The sequence below is a fragment of the Sphaerodactylus townsendi genome, linkage group LG06 (genome assembly GCF_021028975.2).
Source record: "Sphaerodactylus townsendi isolate TG3544 linkage group LG06, MPM_Stown_v2.3, whole genome shotgun sequence".
Taxonomy (NCBI): Eukaryota; Metazoa; Chordata; class Lepidosauria; order Squamata; family Sphaerodactylidae; genus Sphaerodactylus; species Sphaerodactylus townsendi.
The window spans coordinates 87,126,375-87,147,178 of record NC_059430.1 but is presented as its reverse complement, the minus strand read 5'-3'; the positions used below and the strand labels follow the sequence as shown (position 1 = coordinate 87,147,178).

General features: G+C 41.0%; 1 protein-coding gene across 2 annotated transcripts in view; it reads right to left on the bottom strand.

Moving 5' to 3' along the window:
- The window catches only part of RELN (reelin), a 370,687-nt gene that overhangs the window by 216,922 nt on the left and 132,961 nt on the right, over positions 1-20,804 (bottom strand). For both annotated transcript variants that reach the window (XM_048499920.1, XM_048499921.1), the window contains exons 4-7: positions 20,622-20,692; positions 16,214-16,246; positions 12,288-12,366; positions 170-266 (exon numbers count right to left, since the gene is read on the bottom strand). In XM_048499920.1, coding sequence (XP_048355877.1) covers positions 170-266; positions 12,288-12,366; positions 16,214-16,246; positions 20,622-20,692 — 280 coding nt within the window. The remainder of the gene's footprint in view (positions 1-169; positions 267-12,287; positions 12,367-16,213; positions 16,247-20,621; positions 20,693-20,804) is intronic.

Below are 20,804 nucleotides of genomic sequence, written 5' to 3'. Positions count from 1 at the left end.
TTTTGGGAACAGGTACATTTATTTAGTTGTTCGGGGAGAAGCAACCATGTCAAGGGAAAAAGCAGAGCCCCAAAGCCAGTAGGCTAAAAAATGACAAGTGCGATAACCTGACAGGCTCTGAATTCAAAATGTGAAATCCCTCAAATCAGTCAAATTGGCAATCACTTACCAATTCTCTTGGCCCATATGGTTCACAGAAAGTGACAGCATTGCCATGCATAATTACCCCGCATTGGTCTCCAACCTCACAATTACTACATTCAAACCTGCAAGAGAACAGAATGCATTCAAAAACGTTAGATCCTTGATAGCTTTTTGGAAAGAAGAATCTGCTTTAGAGTCCTTAAATTGAAGGGAGAAAAGTACCATCCTAATCAGAAAGGCGGCTAGGCAGAACTTGAGGACAATCATTTTGTTGATCTCACAAGTTTTGCTTTCTTCAGTGACACACTCCTTTTTACATAACACAGTAGCTTTAAAGCAAATGAACAGAGTTTTCATAATTCCATCCAGTCAGAATTTCCAAACAGAGCAGATATACAAGAAGAGGAGGAGGAGTTTGGATTTATATCCCCCCTTTCTCTCCTGTAAGGAGATTCAAAGGGGCTTACAATCTCCTTTCTCTTCCCCACCCCCAACAAACACCCTGTGAGGTGGGTGGGGCTGAGAGAGCTCCAAAGAATTGTGAATAGCTCAAAGTCACCTAGCTGGCATGTGTTGGAGTGCACAAGCTTATCTGGTTCACACCTCAAGTGGCAGAGTGGGGAATTAAGCAAGATTCTAGGGCCATTTCCGCATGGGCCAATAACGACGCACTGGGGACGGCAGCGCCGACCTGGCTCCCTTCCCCCTCCCCCAGGGCTGCCTCAGGCCGCCTCCAAAAACCTCCCTCCTGGAGGGAGGTTTTTGGAATACAGCGCATTCCCGGCGGTGCAGTACGAACGGCACTGCTGGGAATGCGCTGTTGTCCCCGCCTTCCCCACTCACCTCGTCCCCTGCTGGCCTCCAAAGGCCCTCCCTTGCTGTCCTCCGACCCCTGGACGGCGGCGACAAGGTGAGTGGGGAAGGACGGGGATGAGGTGAGTCGGCCGGGCGACGGCGCTCCATGGCGCCGTCGTCCCAGCCGGTTCTGGGACCGTCCATGCAGACTTTCCCAGCGTTGTCGGGTCGGCATTCATTACGCCGACCCAAGCCCTTCCACCTCTGTGCGGAAAGGGCCTAGGTTTCAGACGGATTGTATGGATGGAATGGAACATTTGATGAACAAAAGAAACATAAATATAAACACTGTAAATGTATCTGTTAAGAAGGAAAAAACTAGCTAATTGAGTCCTAATAAGAACTGATGGTAAAATAATATCAAAATCACTCATTGTTTTGTTTGATTTTCTTACTGTTTCACTCGAAATATGGCATATTCTCTCTCATGTTGTCAAAATAACACAAATTCCACATTTATGCAGTTGAACTAAGCTAGGCAGGCTCCCTTCTGAAAAGGAAGTTCTAACATGTTGGCTGATAATGCCCAAGGTATCTGCTGAGCGATGGGGGCAAATGTCTGTTGCAGCAAGATTTTTTGTATGGATGTATTTCCTCAAGCCTCACTTTCACTTTCTAGTGTCCCTGTAGCAAGCAAAACCACTTCTAGCACAGATTTAATTTTGCTTCGCCACCTGAGTGGGGCACAACTTTCCCCTGGACCTCTTCCTTTCACCTATGGTCAGCCTGCCTAGCTCTACCTTTCCCACTGCTATCCATGCCTTCCCCCTCACCCCCATTACGTGTTGCTGGCTCCTTCCTTCTTTTCTAAACACTCATATCGATATATAAACGTATCACTATAACATAGTTGGCCTTTACAAGAAACAGCACAAGCAAGGCCTGTTTCTGGCTCCAGCACACCTCCCCCACTCTGTTTCTGCCCTTCCTGATGATCAGGAGGGCTTTTAAAACTTTTTTTCAGACAAGTCTCTTTTTAAAGCAAGCCTCTCTCCCATGGCAGCAACAAGAGAGAAGCTGGGGGAGAGAGAGAGAGAGAGAGAGAGAGCTGGAGGGGAAGAGTGGGGGGAAATATCAGTTCTATAGTATTGAGACTACTGAGTGTTATCAGATCTGTGCCGTTAAGAAGAGTAGAGTTAAGAGAATGAGGATTAGTAGTTAGGAGCAAATCGAACAGACTACAAGAGGAAACTTACAAGGGATGACTGCAGTAACCACTGGGTGTTACTTACTGCAGCTAAAATTTGACAGAAAAATGTGGTTCTGTCAGTGTATGGGATATGTCTGCTATCTGTTTCTGTTCCTACAAGTAATGATGCCTGCTTTAGGGAGGAGAGTTATTTTGAACCTGGAGATGACTAAAAGGAGTACAAGGAGTAATCAGTGCATATAATGACAGCTGTAGTAATGCTTGTGAGTTACTGCAGATTAAATCTCATGGGAAAATATGGTTCTTTGTGTGTGTGTGGGAGGTTACATGTTTCAGTTCTTTCGGGTAATGGCTCCAGGAGTTGTTTTGGCTTCCATTTTGGGTTGGAAAGGGCAGGGTAGAACTGCACCTCTGCCAGCCCAGTGTGGATTGGGCTGCAAATCAAGTATTTCAAGAGAAACTGAAGTTGTATTTTGCATATTACTCTTAACACAAAGAATAAGTGTGTTGTTTTTCTTTTAATACTGATAAAGACACTGATGAGGTTAAAATGAAAAAGATTTAAAATTTAATGTTAAAGCTTAGAAATAATAGTAAAATTTTTTCAGTATTAATATTTCTCTTAGTTAATGTGTGCTATAGGCAACATCTGACTTCTAAAATTATAGATTTACTCAAATGTCAAAAGATTTTGTGAAAAAATATTAGGAAACTTTAAAGGCTTTCTCAAGTATAGAATAATTTCAAGGTTAAGATCCATTATAGTTAATAATGCATGTCTGTATATTTTCTCTTTCTGTTAATTATGAAAAATGATAAAAATTATTATTTTTAAAATGCAAAGGGATCTAGAAGAACTAGTTCCTTTCAATAATTCACTGCTCCACTGGACAGCACCTGAAAAATTGTACTTCATTCATTGAGCATATTAGCACTTCATTCTGTAGGGACTGGAACAGTCTATTTCTTACTACTGTGCAGATAGCACAATGAATCCTTTTTAGTGAAAAGTACCTATGGAGAGAAAGTGTCCAAAGTGCAGCAGCTATTAGCAGCCAATTTGCAGAACCTGGATCCATTCGATTGGGACCAACCAAGATTTTTTTAACTTTCTTTTTTCACACAGGACAATATTTAAACAACATTTGGGTTAAAGAAAGCAAGTTTTTACCAGCAGGGAGCAATTTTAATATTAGCAGATCTGCAATCTTGTGTGTTTGGGTAGTCTTTTGGCAGCCTATCCTCATGGAGCCCATCTGTTGCAATGGCTTCATGCCTGTTTATGAATCAATTGAGTCTTTTTGTAGCGCCTAGCAACTGTTTTCTACAATTACTTCAACAGGGGACAGAATTGTTGCATTTCAGTGTGCATCTAGTACTAGCTGAGCTCACCAACAGGTATTTTTAAGAAGGAAAGAACCTGCCCTGTCTTGGTTCGAGAAAAAACATATACTAAAGTAATGGAACCTGGGCAACAGCTTTGTTTAAAAGCTGTGGGTTTTTTTGGGTTGTACCATCACTTGTGCCTGCATGGGTTCATTCTTGTCATGTTAATTCTTTCATTTCACCAGCCCCTTGGTGAATATTGTGCCCAACCAAGAGTGACAAAATAAAGACAGGCGGCAAAGGGGTGGGCAGAAAGTAAATCTTTGGGAAAACATCTTCAAATAAATATATTTCAAAAGTCTGAGGCATTGGTAATCCATGCAGTAGAAGCTGATAATGTCAGTCAGCACAGGAGGGTCGTTGTATTGCAATAAGAGACACAACAGAGCCAGAGGTACATTTGTCTGTTTATCATCAGACCACAGACAGTAGCCAAAAAGGATAGCCTGCCAGGAACCCATTAAGATTTGAAATGCCTTCCTGCATGGTACAGATGGGAAACGCCTGCCTGCTCATTGTTTTTGTAAACAAGAGATACATATACTTGGGTAGATCAGTGACTATAATTTCGGTCAGGAGTTTAGCTTAATTAAATGCAAACCAGTAGTAATAAAAATAAACTGTTCTGGAGGGATTGTTTTGAGAAGCTAGAAGGGAAGTCTGGAGAAACTGAAGGAGCAGCAGAGATTTTGTATCACATGTGTCCACAATTGTTCCCATAACACATGAAGAAGGTTGCATATTAGTTATGTAGCAGGAAGTCATCAATGATGTTTGCATACAAATTAAAGTGAAATGAAACATGTACTCTCTTCATATATGAGAGGTGTTGAGTGGGCAGGCAAAATACCCACCAATCTGACAGACAGTTTTATTACGGCCATTAGGCCAGCAAAAAGAGAACAAAATTAAAATTAAATTATACACATGTACAGAAATTCACAGTATAAAACATATAAGCAAAAATATCATCAGCTTGTAACATTATTACAATCACTATCATGCTGTATGGTTCTCTCTCTTAACATGGATCTATGCTTATTATGTGCAAACATACAAAATTTGGCTACCTGCTGAGATATAAAAGAAACTTGGTCTTCCAGTAAAATTCTTACAAGAACTGAATCAGGATTGACTATAATTGAATTTGTATAATAAGTTAACAGTGGATGAATTAAAGACTTCCTTTACCCTCGATAAAGCTCACAATGCAGGATGTGTAAAACACTTCCCCTGAATCCCCCTGAATTTCAAACACATACTCTCCTATGCCGTGGGATTTTTTGAAAGCATCAAACGGGCCTTAGAAAAGGCCCAGCAGCATTTTGCAGATACTATGTTAGGCCGTTTCTGCACGGCCCCCCAGGCGCCTCCACGCCGGCAAGAATTCTGCCGGCGTGGAGGCGGAGGCCGTTCGCATGCAAGCATGCGGACAGCCTCTGGAGAGGCCGGCAGACGGCAGGCGGCTCCGCATGGAGCCGCCTCTTCCCCCCTCCCCGTCCCACTCACCTTGTCCCGAGTCGGCCTGCTGGCCGTGAAGCCCATACGCCTTTGCCCTCCGACCTCCAGGGGTCGGAGGACAGCGTGGCAACAACCAGCGGCAACGAGGACAAATGGCTCGAGCGAAGCTAGCGTGTTCGGCGGTGCTGTTAGCGCAGCATCGCGGGCTGCGCTGTTGAAAAAACAACCCTTTAAAGGGTTGTTTTTCAGGGCGGCTTGACGCCGCCCTGGGGGAGGGGGAGCGACGCCAGGTCGAATGGGGAGCGACGCCTGTGCGAATGGCTCCCTGGGGACGGCGTTTATCCCGTCCCAGAGCCGAAAGTAAAGCTTGACCTTAGACAGGTAAGGGACAGCTGAAACTCCTAACCAAGATTTTAATGTTTTATATAACACGGGTAACAAGGGGAGATCTGTTTGCATTTCAATATCGTTGAGCCATTGATAGACCAGGGCTGTTGCTCTATGATTATCCAATTCCAATAGTTGCATAGGGTCCAAGCAGCACTGTTTAAGTTTGAGTGTTATTTTTTTCTGACCAACTTGGTTATGGTGTCGATGTCAACACTAAAGGCAATAAACCCAAGGGGTGGGAAAGAACTTTAAGCCAATATTTAATAATCAGCCTCCCAAAGGTTGTCTTAACTTTAACCAACCCTGCTTCTTGCCTTAATACTACATTAGCTGTACATTTACGTGTGTTAAACAAAGCTCTAAGAAATGCTCTCTCTAATGGAGTGAAATCCAAAATTATTGCCAGCGGGACTCCATAGGTAAGTTATGCCAAGGATTTTGCTTCTAACAATCTAATTGCAGTTGGAATAAATCCACCCCTTTGTGATGGAAAATATCTTAAGATTGTCTGTGAGCTGCTTTGTGCTGTCTGTATAGCTGATTGTACATGGGCTAAGGGGTTCCCATTATATTGGAAAACCACACCTAGGTATTTGAAGCACTTGATTTGTTCAATCTGATGTCCTGACAACTGCCATTTCAGTTTCTTAAATTTGGCATTAAAGTGCACTATCTTGGTCTTTGTACAGTTAATATTTAGCAATTCCTCTGTACATTTCTGAGCAAATATCTTCAGTGCTCTTTTTAGCCCCACTCTCATTAATGATAATACATTAGGATGGCTATACTCTTGTCAGAGGTAAGCATAGGCACATGGGTATTTTTCTTATGAAACCCAGTTATGAGTGTGTTAACATAAAAGTTAAACAAATGAGGTGCCCACCAATCGGTCCATGTGAAATAGTCCTTGGAATGTAGGGCTTTCTAAACAGGGATTATGTAGTCTATATGTACAATACCTGGCACATAGGTATTGCACAAGAAAGAACAAAATAGCAGCAGCAGAACTGAGAAAAGATGTATTTGACTAACAAATTTATTAGAATAACAACTAACAAGATGCTGCACATCTATCTGTCCCAAGGAACGTATCTATGAGTGTAAAGTGCTCTAAAGCAAGGGGCTCTCAAGGCAAGTTATTACAAAGAGGTGTTTTGTCATTGCCTTCTTCTGCAGAATCTTCCTTGGAGGTCTCCCTTCCAAGTACCAACCCTGCTTCTGGGAACTGTGAGATTAGACTATACTATACTGTCTCTTCCTCTTCCTCTTGGAATATACCTTGCTGTTTATTAAAAAATAAAAAACCCTTTAACCACATTAGGAAGGGCTAAAAGACAGCTTTGTTCCAAAGAACTTTTACTTAACAGTCAGCTAGTTTTTCTGGTTTTGACAGACTAATTCATTTCTGGATTTGTTTTGCTTTGATGATTTGGGAATTGATTTGCTGTAACAGGTAGGCAGCTATTATTTATTGTGTGAGGCCAAAAGCCATAACAATATAACAAAATAACTGTCCAGGAAATAATAAATATAACAAAATAAATATAACAAAATAATAAATATAACAAATGAAAACTCAGCAAGGTTAATAAGAGTTGTCAGGACCAGGCCATAACATAGATCGCAGCACGTTAAACATCAGGATGAGAGTTCAGCACAAATCTTCTGGGTTGCCAATGCATACAGCAACATCATATAGGTGACATTATGATACGCATCAGATAAAAGATACATGATTTTGTCTGCCACTGAATGCGGGCCTAGCTAAAATGGCTACAAAAAACTTGGCTATGGACACTGAGTAAAGGTCACAGGACAGGACATAATGAGGAAGGTCCTCCAATTCCAGAGCTCCACAGATACATACATATTCATTGAGCAACTGGTATATGCTGATAATGGCCTGCTAATGTTACACGTGATACAAGCCAGGTTGGAGAACGTCAGACCCAACTTGTGTCACATGTGTCATTCCAGTTGAGCCCCAAGGAACTGAACCTCAGCAGTAATAAAAGAAACCATTTCCTCTACTTTGAAATGAGGCAACTCAGGACAGAGAGTGTTGACAACTGCACTGGAGAAAATATGCGATATTGGTTCTTGTTAAACAACTGCAAGCAGTTGTACTTTTTCCAGCTGTAAACTACAATCCAATGTTTCTTTTCAGCTTGACTACCAACATCAGTTTACTGTTGTTCCTTTAACTCTTCCCTTCCCTGCTGATGAGCTTAAAATACATCTGCAAATATATATTTAGGCCATACTCTGTGTAAATATAGCACAGTAGATATAGCAGAGGGGACAAAAGCACCAGTTAGAGGTTAATCTGAATGACCTTATTAGGCCTTTTCTCTCTTTCTAATTTCTCAGATTCTATGCATATAAAGTGGCTCTGATGCTCAGCGACTTCTCTTCACTAATCTGGTTTATGAAATACTGTGAAGAGCTCTGGTAGCTAGAACCTCTCTCTTTTTATCATCTTTCATCTTTTTTAGGATTATTTCCTTCATAAAATGATGAACAGCTTTAAGTAAATCCTGATTCCAGGCCTTCATGTCCCTTTGAAATATATTACTTCAAAAATTAAATGAGTGGGTCCTGGGGGGGGGGGGGGGGTGCCAGGAGCACATAAGTCACCTCATTAGGGCATCAAATAAGAAGCCGGACTTTCCAGCTTACAAGGTTCATATCATCCTGATACCATTTGCCATTTAGATAGCAAACGTATCCATAAGCAAATCTATAAATAGCCTTGATGGTTTATTTCAAGTCTTCTTCATCTCATAAAAGATGATCACTTTAATTTTCTCATAGTACTTAATGTAGCTTATTGACACATGCCATATTTCTCCGCTGCTGTCCTTTCACAGAACCATAAGCACTGAGAAAAATTGTGAGGAAAACCCAGGACTGAGCAAGGAAGGATTTTTACCCAATTATTAGGCATGTTAGTTTTATACAATTCCTCAGTCAATATTGAAACAAGTCGAAAAAAGGGGTTGTTTATGAAGGGTATTACGGCAATGTTAATGTCTGTGAATTGAACAAATCTTACTGTTTTATTGTATGCATTATAATGTTTTTGGTATGCTGGTCTCTAGCTTGGTAATGCAGTTTTATTACACACACACACACACACACACACACACACACACACACACACACACACACACACACACACACACACACACACACACACACACACACACACACACACACACACACACAAAATTCTTAATGCATTGTTTTCATTTTACCTGGCTCCCACATTTGTTTCCTGGCACAATTCAAAGTGCTACTACTTACCTTTAAATTCAAGATACTTGAAGGACTGCTTCCTCCCATTTTGTTCAGCCTACCACTATACAATTTTTCTCTGTGCTCCTACCTTCAGAGGTAAGGTAGTTGGCAGCCATAAAAAGAACCTTTTCAGTAGTGGCGACTTGCTTATGAATGCCCTCCTCTTGAGGCTGGACTGGCACTTATGCTGCTTTCTTTTAGGCAACAGGGCAAAAGTTTCTATTCACACAGACTTCTAATTAAGGACTTGATTTTAAACAATATTTTAGTCTGGGAACTATTATTATTTAGACTATTTTATGGTCTATGTTTTTATGCTGATCTGAGTTTTTAATGCTGGGTTTTAAGTAATATCTTTAAAGTTTGATTTATTATTTTTATTTTATAAAGTTTGGATGATGATGATGATGATGATGATGATGATGATGATGATGATGATGATGATGATGATGATGATGATAAGTCAGTGCAAGCAGGTTCCTGGACATGAAGTATATATTTTTGACATATTCATAAATGTATGTAGTCTGTCATCAGTATCAGTCAGAAACACAGAATATAAATGAGGCATGTAGATAAATAAAATGGCCCTTATCACTGTCCGGAATGTGAATAAGCAAGTGGCCAAAGCAACTTTGATGCCCACCCTGGGACAGGAGCCAAGACAGGAACCAAGAATATAGCTATTGCTCCAGGATAGTATTACATGCTAACAAAAAAGAGGGAGAGAGGGACAAAAGGAATGCATGGGGGAAGAAATGCCGGGTTCTGCTGGTCTTGGCTGCTAATGCCAGCCCATTCAAGAGGGGGAAACTTTGGCTGCTGATGCTATTGTAATGACAAGCCATGTTTTAATAAGCTATTGAACTCTGTTATTTTATTTCTTTTAGGTATAGGTCGGTCTAGATTATGTTCTGCCTAGGTAGTTTCTAAAAAGCAAGTTGGCAGAATATAAATCCCAACTCACAGCTACTATGCTCATTGTTCCTCCGCTGCATGAATGGAAATTGATTTAACTGTAAGCCATTTTAGCAGGGACCTGTCCATTTTGATCCTTTGTGTACTACTTAATGCTTCCATTTCAATAATAGTAACAGTTTCATCAACAACAGTAATAAAGCTGGCTCCTGAAGAAATATATGCTTACAAAAAGGGATTATTTCGTCAAAGCACATTTTGATAATGAAAAATAAACAGGTTCAATTCAATTGCCCACTATGACAAAACATACTGCAACTGACCATCATGTTTTTAGCTTTCTCCCGCATAGACTGAATGTGGGTCGAAAGCATTGGGGAGACAAGGATGTTTGTAGTTCAGTGCAAACGAAGCCTTCTTTGTGGGCCTAATCACTCAGCTGCTGAATGAATAACTCCACCCTTCTCCAAAGTCCTTCATGAAACTGGAGCGCCACTATGGATAAACATACCCTGGAATTTCATTAGTAGTCAGTGTCTAAATAATGCTGTATCTTACAGTCTCCTTATCATTAACATTGAAAACAATCTTTATCAGGGTTGGCTAGTCTCTAAATATAGAATTAATATGCTTTATTAACTTATCAATTTATTTGGTTTTATTACAGATCTACCAAGGACTCATGGCAAGAGAGGAAAGCCCATTCCCTGCCCCACTGCAGACTTCATTTCCTTCCCTCTACTTCCATCTTTCTACTGCTGCTGGTGTTGTCCCTGCCCCCTTACCATCAGCTCCTCTACCTCATAATGATGGTGACCAGCACTGCTAGGATGTTGGTGCCATATTTTGTTACACTGACCCTAAATGCTGCCCAAACTCCTCCCCCCACCCCCACCCCACCTGAATATGCACAGTCTGCTTTTTAATTTGTGAGGAGTTTCCCCAATTGTATTTGAATTTAAAGTCTAACACAGGGATTGTTATACAACCATAATTCCTTTGTGGTTTTCAGAACCTTTAATTATAACTGGAGCAGACTATTGCAGATTGTTTGATCTGTAGGGCAGCCAGTTATTGATATTCAGAAATAAAGGTGCTGAAAAAAGAAGTATGTTCCCCCTCTACAAGAGTTCCTCAATTTCTTATTTACCTCTTTCAATAGCTCATTGCCCCTACCAACTGAAAAGTCTTACAATTGTACCTATAATGATTGGGGGGGGGGGGGGGGGGGTGGCACTAACCTTCCATGAAAATGTAACCTGAATTTCTATTTTTATTTTTCTCTCCATAATTTTCATATTAACATTGATCTATGCACTCATTTTGGTAAAGCTGAATACAGAGAGAGAACACATTAGATTTCTAATTTCAGTCTTTTTCTCCACAAAGCACATTAAAACCACAAGAAATAATTATTGTAGTCAACCAGATAACAGAAATTACAGTAAAAACTTTGTTATCCAGCAACCAGTTAACCAGTATGCCAGGCTGCAGCCTGCTGTGAAACTACAGCAGACAGGTGAGTAGCAAACTCCAGGTCCTGGCACTGCTGTTGGTTGTTATTAGAATCATTTTTACCAGTAGCTCCTTTTGTATGATGTGTTTACCTAATCAGGTCTGCTAGAAAAGTTAAGACTGAATCACAGAAGACATGAAACGAACAAAGAATTTTCTACTGAAGCACTGCTCAGTGTGCCCCCTCCTTCAGAAACAAGGTGGGTGATGGTGAGACAGAAGCCCTTCTCTGGATTAGTGCCCCTGCTCTGGAACTCCCACCCCACAAAACAATAGATCTGATTCCTTAAAAAGAGCTCTACAAACTTCAGAAATCTATGCTAGGCAGGTGATCTTGTTGATGTATAGGGCTGCCTAGAGAACCTGAATGGTGGATGAGAGATCACGAGGTACTCTTAAGAGATCTTGGCAGCCATATGAAGCCCCAAATGCCAAGTATGAAAAATAAGGCAGGTAACAATGGGGCATATGGGGCAAAGGGGACAAAATCAGGAAGGGTGTCAGGCAGGGGTGGAAAAACCAGGCAGATGTGTGTATGAAAAGAAAGGAAAAGGAAGAAGACTGGGGAAGCAGGGATGGGAAGATGGTAAGAGGAGAGGAAGCAGCGTCCAGCAGACTCCACTTAGAGTCCTCACAGGCTCTCCTATTCTACCTATTTTGTACAGCTCCGTCTCTACATCTCCCCACTCCTCCTCATCCTTTTATTGTATGATCAGGTGAAATGTACCTCATTAATATGGCATGGCCTTTTTTTTCACCTGTTAAAAGATATGGGGTATTGTGGCTGTTACAAAGGCAAGGAAACTAATGGTGCAGAGGGAAATGAATACTTTAATGATTTTTGCAGTCCCTGTGTGTTTCACGCACCACTTCATTAAGGGGAGTCCTTCATATTCTTTTTAGTAACGTTCCCATGCATGCATTAAGGGAAAAAGCCACTGCTTTTACATCTTGCATGTGAGCTCCCAAAGGCATCTGGTGGGCCACTGCGATTAGCAGAGTGCTGGACTAGGTGGACTCTGGTCTGTTCCAGCAGGCTTGTTCTTATGTTCTTAAAGTATTTTGTCTGTTGCCACATTTAAAATAGAAAACAATGCAGTGAAGACAAAGCTATAGTATACTGTGTACAAAAATAACCATAAAAATGAAGCAGAAACCAGAAACTAACCACATTGCAGGATTCAGCCCTTGCTGCTCATAAGAATCAAAGTCATCCCGTAGAATAATGCTGTCACTGTGCATTTCAGCTGAAAAGGAAACAAGGAAAATAATTCCTATCATATGCAGGCATACAACCTCTCTCTCTCCTCTTTCTTATATACCTCAGCTCTCTTCCGTTTATTTACATTTCAATTCTCCCAGTAAATATTTTTTTCAAACTCTTCTTCTCAACATCTTCTCAACATAATAGGTATGTGCAGCAATTTGTTCATCAGGATATGACCCAAAATATATCAATTTGAATATACAGTAAATGCTCTGAATCAAAATTATTTCCAGCATTTGGAAGTGGTCAAACACTTTCCCATCTGATAGTTATTCTGGCTAAATGGTTTCAGATTCTGGTGCAGCAGAAGCAAGGAGGTGAGAGTCTCAATAGATACACATTTGACAGGAACATTATCCAAACATAAAAGCAAACTGATCTTCTTACCCACAGGATTATCACAGATGGTGTTTCTGTGTATGGAATGTCCACTTCCTGTCAATCAATGCACCATATTACTGGCTTTGGGGGGAGTTTCAGGTTATATATAAACATGGTTCTGCTTTTGCATGAGCTACTGAATTATCTGGGATTCTGCCTATAAGACAAGGTTAGCTTGCACAAACCGGCAGAAAGACAGACAAATACAAAGCGCAAGGCAGAGGCAAAGGCTTAAAACATGTCTCTGATTTTCCCCATAGACAGTTGGCTTGAGATGTGAGCTGAGGTGGATAGAGGCAGAAGCTCAAATGTAGAAGGGAAAAAACCCTGGGTTGCAGATACCTGTAACTGTTGTTCATGGAGTGGTCATCTGCGCAGTCACCCATGGGTCTGCCAGCTGGAGAGAGGTTTTTGAAGCTCAAAAGATGCCTAGAGGCACTCTGTCCCTCTTCCCAATGCTGTTTCCCACCCTTTTCAGTGTGATACAGAGGGGACACAGCCCCCATCCCTCAGTTTCTCTCTACAGCCACTAGAATGTGGTAAAGGTATCAGATTTAGTTAAGAGCTCACAGAATGACAGGAGGGATGCTTTAATGCACTGCTGATCATTCAATGAACAACAATGATAAGTAAGTGCAACTGTTTTTCATCATCATAGTACTTGTGCAGACCCACACAGGAGTGTAGCGAGTTGTTTATCAGTCTGAGGAAGGTAGGTGTGTGCTCTCAGTTGAATAGAGACTGCAGGATCGCTCTTCTGACTGTTGCATCTCTCATGGTTTCTCCATTCATCAAATAATATTGTGCAAAAGTGCCACATTGCAGCCTTGCAGGTGGATTCAACAAAGACACCTTGGAGACAGAAGGCTGATATAGCCTGTGCTTAAACAGAGTGAGCATGAAGCTGTCAACTCGTTCTAGTTTGTAATACAGTTAGTATAGGAATGGAGGTTCATGTCTCAACACCTACAGCTCAATGACTCTGCTGGCTGACCTGATGACTATCAGGAACATACGTTTCATAGGGCACTGTCACACATGCAGGTGCTGCACATGATGGGAGCAGGTGGCCATGGGGTGAAATTGTCTCCCCATAAGTTGTGAAAGCACAAGTGAAAGGTTCCACCGAGGGACCAGTAGACTGAACCAGTGCTAGTTTTCCCCAATATCAGAAGATCAGGTGAGAAAGATCCAACTGAAATGCCATTTATGAGGAGTAGAAGTGAGTGACTGAGGTAGTCAACTAGAATCCTGGTATGTTGGCTCTGGGTATGTGAATGGCTAGTATATTGGCATCATTGGAGATCCCATTTCCAGATAAGGAAAGATGTCAGAGGATGGACTTCTTGTGGATTTGGAAGTAAATCTGAATCATCTATGCCAAGGGGAGCATATGGATCCCAGCCCTGGTGACTGTAGTCACACTGGATGTTTGGGCACAGCAATTGGGATGAAATTGACTACAAACCTGTTAAAACCAACTGGGATAGTGGATCCCAGTGTTAAGATGGTGGAGACTGACAACATGGAATAAGAGATTCCAATCCATGTACTTCACTTTCCAAGACAGAGTGGGGCCAATGTGGTGATTGACTTAGGGGAAATATGTTCTCAGAATGGGAATCAACTCTTTGACCAGTTCCAGAACTGGTTTGTGAGGGGTTGAGTCTTTATGACAAAGGCAGGAAGGGGTGGACAATGACTTTGAATTGAAAGATTTTTTCAGGTGTTTGTGCTGAGCTTTTTCTTAGCACAGGCTTCAAGGAGCTGCATGCTGGGAAGACAGGCACAACCTATAGCCTTCTCTGTATTTTTGTTGGGTCCAGAGTGGTCAAGTTCAGGCTTGGAACTGTTGTAACTGATAATGCCTAGGTTTACCTGTTGCTGGTAGAAGACAGTGTAAGTACTCAGATCTTTTTCTTGAGTGGCGTTGGATAAAGGTTTCCTCACAATGACAGTTTTAGGCAAGAAACTCTATCATACCTTGGAGGGAGGAATTGGTGACAAATAGAGCAATGTAAGACATCATTCTCTTCACCAAGGCATAAAAGGCATTGCTTTTGGTTAAATGAGTAGAGAATTTTCAGCCCACTGGGCCTACATTTTTTGAAAAGCGCTTTTGTGCCATTCTGCAGGCAGTGGGATTCTTGTTGGACAGTAATTGAGGTAGACTGTTGTTGGCAGTTATTGCTGGTATTGTAAAGAAAAGAAGAAAACAGTTTCTGTTGACAAACCTCTCACAGAGTTGGCAAAGAGGAAGTGAGAGAAGTCTATATCATGCTGGAAAGGGTGAGAAACAGCATGAAGGAGGGGGATGGAGCATCTTTAGACATTTTTTGAGCTTCAAAAACTTATTTGCAGCATGTCTGCATATCCACAGTATCCATATGGGACTGCTCAAGTACTACTACAATTCATATTGAGACAACAGCTGCCCCCACCCCCCTCCACCCCCCAGTGACTGAAGGAAATACATTGTTTGAACTAGCTAGGCAGGTAGGCAGAACTGCAGAAATGGAAGAATAATAAGAAACAGAGGCCCATGCAGTGATATAATGTGTAAGAGGGTTTAGTTTCCATTCACTCAAATTATTATTTTAACGACAACCCCCACAACTGTTTGATAATCCTGGGGACTTCAACAACAAAGAACCAGACTCTAGCAGTTAAAACAACATATAACCTGAATCCAGTCAGCCTTTTTGCATAACCTTTGAAACTTTCAGGGTTCTTCCCTCAGTACAAGTGAAACATCAGAGTCCCACCTCATGAAACACCAGGCTCAGCCAGTATCACATGTCCTCGCTCAACTCTCTGCTAGTGACTTGGCATCCAAGTTCTGCATACTTGCAAAAGAATTTATCAGATTATCTAATACTTGTACCACATTTACAACATTAATGGACTTTGCAAAATAGTCCTCTGCTCCTTCACCAAATCATGCCCCGTTGTGACGGCTCAGCTGCAGTTACACGCCATCATTGAATCCAATCCCTAAATTCTGCCAAGGACTAATGTAACCAACAAATGATGTCAAATGTATTAAAGGTATCTGAGAAGACACAGAGTAATATTTGTTAAATTTATCTTTCAACTACTTTACTATGTATACTAGGCATAAAAATATAGAACGAGAAATATTAAGAGCTTCAGCCCAATCAGAGATTACATTAGAAATACACTTCTTCTTAGACCTTGTTTTACTCACCTGAGGACAAGAGACTTGAGAGGTTCTTAATTTAGAATATAACAATTTGAGATTAATCAGCTAACAGCCATGGGAGACCAGTGATCAAGTTAAATATATTCAATTATCTTTGAAGTGTGACATCTGAGTTTTCTTCAAGCAACACTTTCAATATTATAAGAAGGCACAAAATTCAGATTTAATGCAATAAAATTCCAAGTGTGATAAACAAAATAAGATAACAATTTTACTGACATACCTAACAGAGGATGCAAAGGGGCTTCTGTTGGAGCTAAAAAATAAACAAAACAGAATTCAATGAGGCAGAAGGTAAATGTGATATTAACATTTTGATCTATACATTTGTATTCATTTTTTTCACACATGCAAAACAAATGCTTCAGTTATTTGTCTTTCTTAGGCTCCTTCTGCACATGCAGAATAATGCACTTTCAAGGCACTTTCACAGTTGTCTGCAAGTGGATTTTGCTATTCCGCACAGTAAAATCTAGCTGCAAAGTGGATTGAAAGTGGATTGAAAGTGCATTATTCTCCATGTGCAGAAGGGGTCAGAGAGGCACCAGAGCCATCCATGGGCATCAGAGGTGAATATAAGTTTCCACATTTCAAGCCCAGTACCTGGTATCTTTGGTGGTGGTGGTGTTGTGTTCATCCTCTTACAAGCAGAAAGGAAGCCATACTATTTGGGATCATAGAGTCCTGTCACTTTCCATTCCCCCCACAATAGGTAATCTACCTGCTGTGCCAGGGTGAGGAAGAAGACTTCTGAATTTGAAAGGCACTCTCTTTTCAACTAAAAGTAGTCCCAAAGACACAGAGTGGTTACAAACAAATCCAACCATTCATGTGAAGTCTTTTTATGTATTACAAAAACTGAATGTGCAGGTGAGGAAAATCCTCTCATCTGCTTTCTCCCACCTATTTCACACTGTGCAGAACATGTCTTTATTTAAGGCATGTTTTTTTCTTCCAGCACAATCTGAAACTGGTGGTTTTGATTGTGTTTAGAATGGGAAAGCTTTATCCTACTTGCCTGAGAGCTGGGAGGTAGAATCCCATGGGTAAGAGGTACAGTCTTGTGAATATCATCTTAAATGATGGGCAGACTAAAAAAATTATATGTAGGAATCAAGATAATATCACTGACCCAAATACAATAAATATTCTGATCACAAGCAGCCTTCCTATTTTCCCATCCAGAGTGGGTAATTACCAGACAATGCCATCCACATTTCCTGCTCTCAAAAACTGATGAGTGAAAGAACCCCAAATACTCTAGGAATTTCTCTTGGTCTCTATAGTAAAGAGTAATATCACAGCTTTCTCAAAACTCTATCCTCCCCAGTCACTGCCCTTCAATCTCCCAGCAACACTGAGGCAGTTTCAGGAACCCTGGTCACAAGCCATAAAAATCTGGAAAATCTGAACAAAAACCCAAGCAAAAATTCCTACTTTCAAAAAACCTCAAGGCTCTCGGGCCACCCAGTAATATAATAGGAGGTTAGGCACTTCCAGACCTCCAATACGTAGAAATATGTTGATTACCCTGAAGAGATTTTTGTTCTGTTGAGATTAGGATTGCCAACTTCCAGGTGGGCCTGGAGATCTCCTGGGATTACCAGTTATCTCTAGACTGCAAAAATAAGTTACCCAGGAGAAAACAGGTGCTTTGGAGGTTGGACTGTGCAGCATTATTCCATGCTGACATCCCTTCTCCCCACAAATCACATCATCCCCAGACTCCAACTCTAAAACTACAGAAATTTCCCAACTTGGAGTTGACAACCCTAGATAGATGAACCTTTACAGATTTATATTTTAAATGCATTTCATTATTTGTTTGAAAGCAATGGAAGAAAAACTGTTCATATACAAGTTACAGTTACACTTTCATTTTGAAATGAATTATTTGTAAGGCTGAGTAAGTATTAAATGCCTACAACAGCAGTTCTTAACTTCTTGCCGATAAAACTTTAATCTTAAGATCACACCGTTTCCTAAAATTCTACAGCCTCAGGTAACTTTTGACTAATTTGAAATTTCATCTTTCATTTAAGTGTCAGAAATTATACAAAAAATGTGAAGCTACCATTAAATGATCAATGAGCATACTTTCATATCCCCTGGGATAATTTCTTTATTACATTTTATTGCAGCAGGGCACAGTTTTGACCTTCATATATTATAATTCAGGTCTGAAAATGTCATGATGCTTAGGAATGTCATATAAAACTGAACAGAGTATTTTTGAAGAATTTTCAAGTCTATAGTGGAAGATTATAGGCATGTTCTACTCAAATGTAGGGACCTGCTGATTCCAATGTGAGAAAGCTCTCCCTTTGAAACCTATAGGACTCAGAGCCTATGAGACTTAGAACTCCCTAACTTGCTTCAGAGGAAATACATATATTGGATAATGCTGTAAATGTGTAGCATTTTGAGACCAATGTTGCTGGTTTAAAAATTGTATACTTGTAGTCATAGCTCTGTGGGCAACAACATTTGACATATATTAAGCATAGAACAATACAACAGACGCAAAGAGATATTCATGTGTGCAGCTACTCTGGACAAATGAATGCATCACTCAGGCTCCAAATACATTAGCTAGGCCCCCTCAGAAAGCAGGCCACAAATATACTGGGAAAGTTGCCTGTAGGGATTTCACTTCCTTGTTGATGAAAAGAAGCAGTCACCATGCGTATGGACTATGTCCCGTGCCCTGCTGCCTAAGGAGGAAACTTTTACATGCAATGTATTCTTTTTCATAGAATAGAATGGGAAGCTCCTACAGAGGGTGTTCTGGAACATGTGTGCCTTCATGCATTGGCATCATCATTGTATTTCCTTTATAACATCTTCCTTCTCTTCATTGTAAAAAAGGCAAAAGGCCAATAAGAGAGGCATGTTTAATTTAGTGCCCTGAGAAAGCTGGGTTTTTTTTTTAGTGTTTATTATGTTTCAAAGAGCTCAAACAGTCACATTTTACTTGTTTATAATGTATTTGCATAGAAAAAATGCCAGCCAAAATTGGACTTGACATTTTAGAAATCATTGTGAATGAATGGCTTGAAAATGTGGTCTGCGTAATATAAGGGGACCAGAAAATGTTTAAATAAAGGAAGTAAAAGAAATGAAAGAAAATGAAAGAACTAGGATGGCCCTGACCTGGACAGACTAGGCTACCCTGATCTTGTCAGATCTTGGAAGCTAGATAGGGTCAGCCTGGTGAGTATTAGGTGGGAAACCAAGGGAGTCCAGATTTGCCATGCAGAGGCAGGTAATGGCAGACTACCTCTGAAGTCTCTTGCCTTGAAAACTGTACAGGGAAAACGTTACACTTTCCAGGACAAAGATGAGTTACCTCCTCAAATCAACAAATGCACGCATTTATTCATTTAAAACATTTATACACAGCCTTTCTACACAAATAAGCTCTACAAGGGGGCGAAGAACTGTAAGCATTCATCACCCTGGTACTTAACCAAGCCTTATGGTGGGTCATGACACAGATCTTTTTGTACATTCAACAAATTGTGTTTAAGAGAAAAGAAAAGAAGGATTGTATGGCCCTTTCCACACAAACCAATAAACACGGGTTAAGAGTGAGATAAAGCCTGGGTTGGGGGAGGAACTTTGCACAAATTCTGCTCCTAATGCGAGTCTGTTCCACGTTCCCCCCCCCCCCCCCGCCCAACCCGGGTTTTACAAGAATCACGATATGTGTGATTCTTTTGTTTTAACGAGCCTTGCAGTTGGGTTTTTTCCTTATCTCACAGATCCCATCTGTGGAGCCACGCAGAGACTTCTGGCTTCAGCAAGGCTCTGGGGAAGTATGGGTGCCTGCCTGTGGAGCTGTGCATTGGTGGGAGGAAAGTTTTAAGAAAAAAGATGCACCTCTGTGCGAAGGCCTGTGCCCCGGCCGATATGCTGGCTGCTTACGGGACAGACAGCCATGTGAATGACCCAGGCCTAAGCAGGGTTTGTTATCCTGGCTGCAACCCAGCCTAAATTTGCTGTGCAGAAAGGGCCTATGTGTTGCTGTTGCTCCCACGGGTAATCTTGGTGATTCTGGACACCTGTGCAATAACCCAAGATTAGGCCCCAGAATCACTGATATCCCCTTGTCCCACCCCCACTGGGGCCAAGCTAAGAGTTGACCTTGCCTGATGTGAAGTGGGTGGAAGCCATCACTAGAAGCTGGATATCTGAGCCCGCAACAGGTGCAAGTGCCCAGCAGGCAAAACCTGCACCTTTTCTCTTTTTATCTCCTCAGTCAGGGTGGGGCAGGGGCAGGCACCCTCATCAGTATAGGGGTAAGCTTGCCCCAATTGATCCTGACCTCCTTGTGCTCTTAAATGTGTGAAAGATGTAAACTTGGGAGCGAAACAAAAGACAGTGGTGGGTGAGCTCTGAGCCTTGTCATACTTCAGGCAGTTAAGGAAGAACTAACTGAGGGTTTCAGAGGAGAAAAAAAACAGGATAAAACAGGATAAACAGGATAACACAGAATAGGTTGTCTGGTTATGTTTTGTCAGCTGCTTAGCTGCTCAAATAACCATAATAATCAAATAGCCATTATATATATATATATAAGTGCAAAATGGATTTTGAATATTAATATTCTTAATGAAAACAACTCTTACCCCCTTGTTCACATAACTGTTGGGCTAAGGCATCCTTGAATATAACTTGACCCCTGTGAGTAGCTGTTGCCCTAGAAATGTAAAAAAAATGGATAAACAAACAAGGCACACAATTTGTTTATAACATAAAATAGTTACATTGAAGAAAATACTGATTCTGGAAAAATGAAAGCCTATATAAAG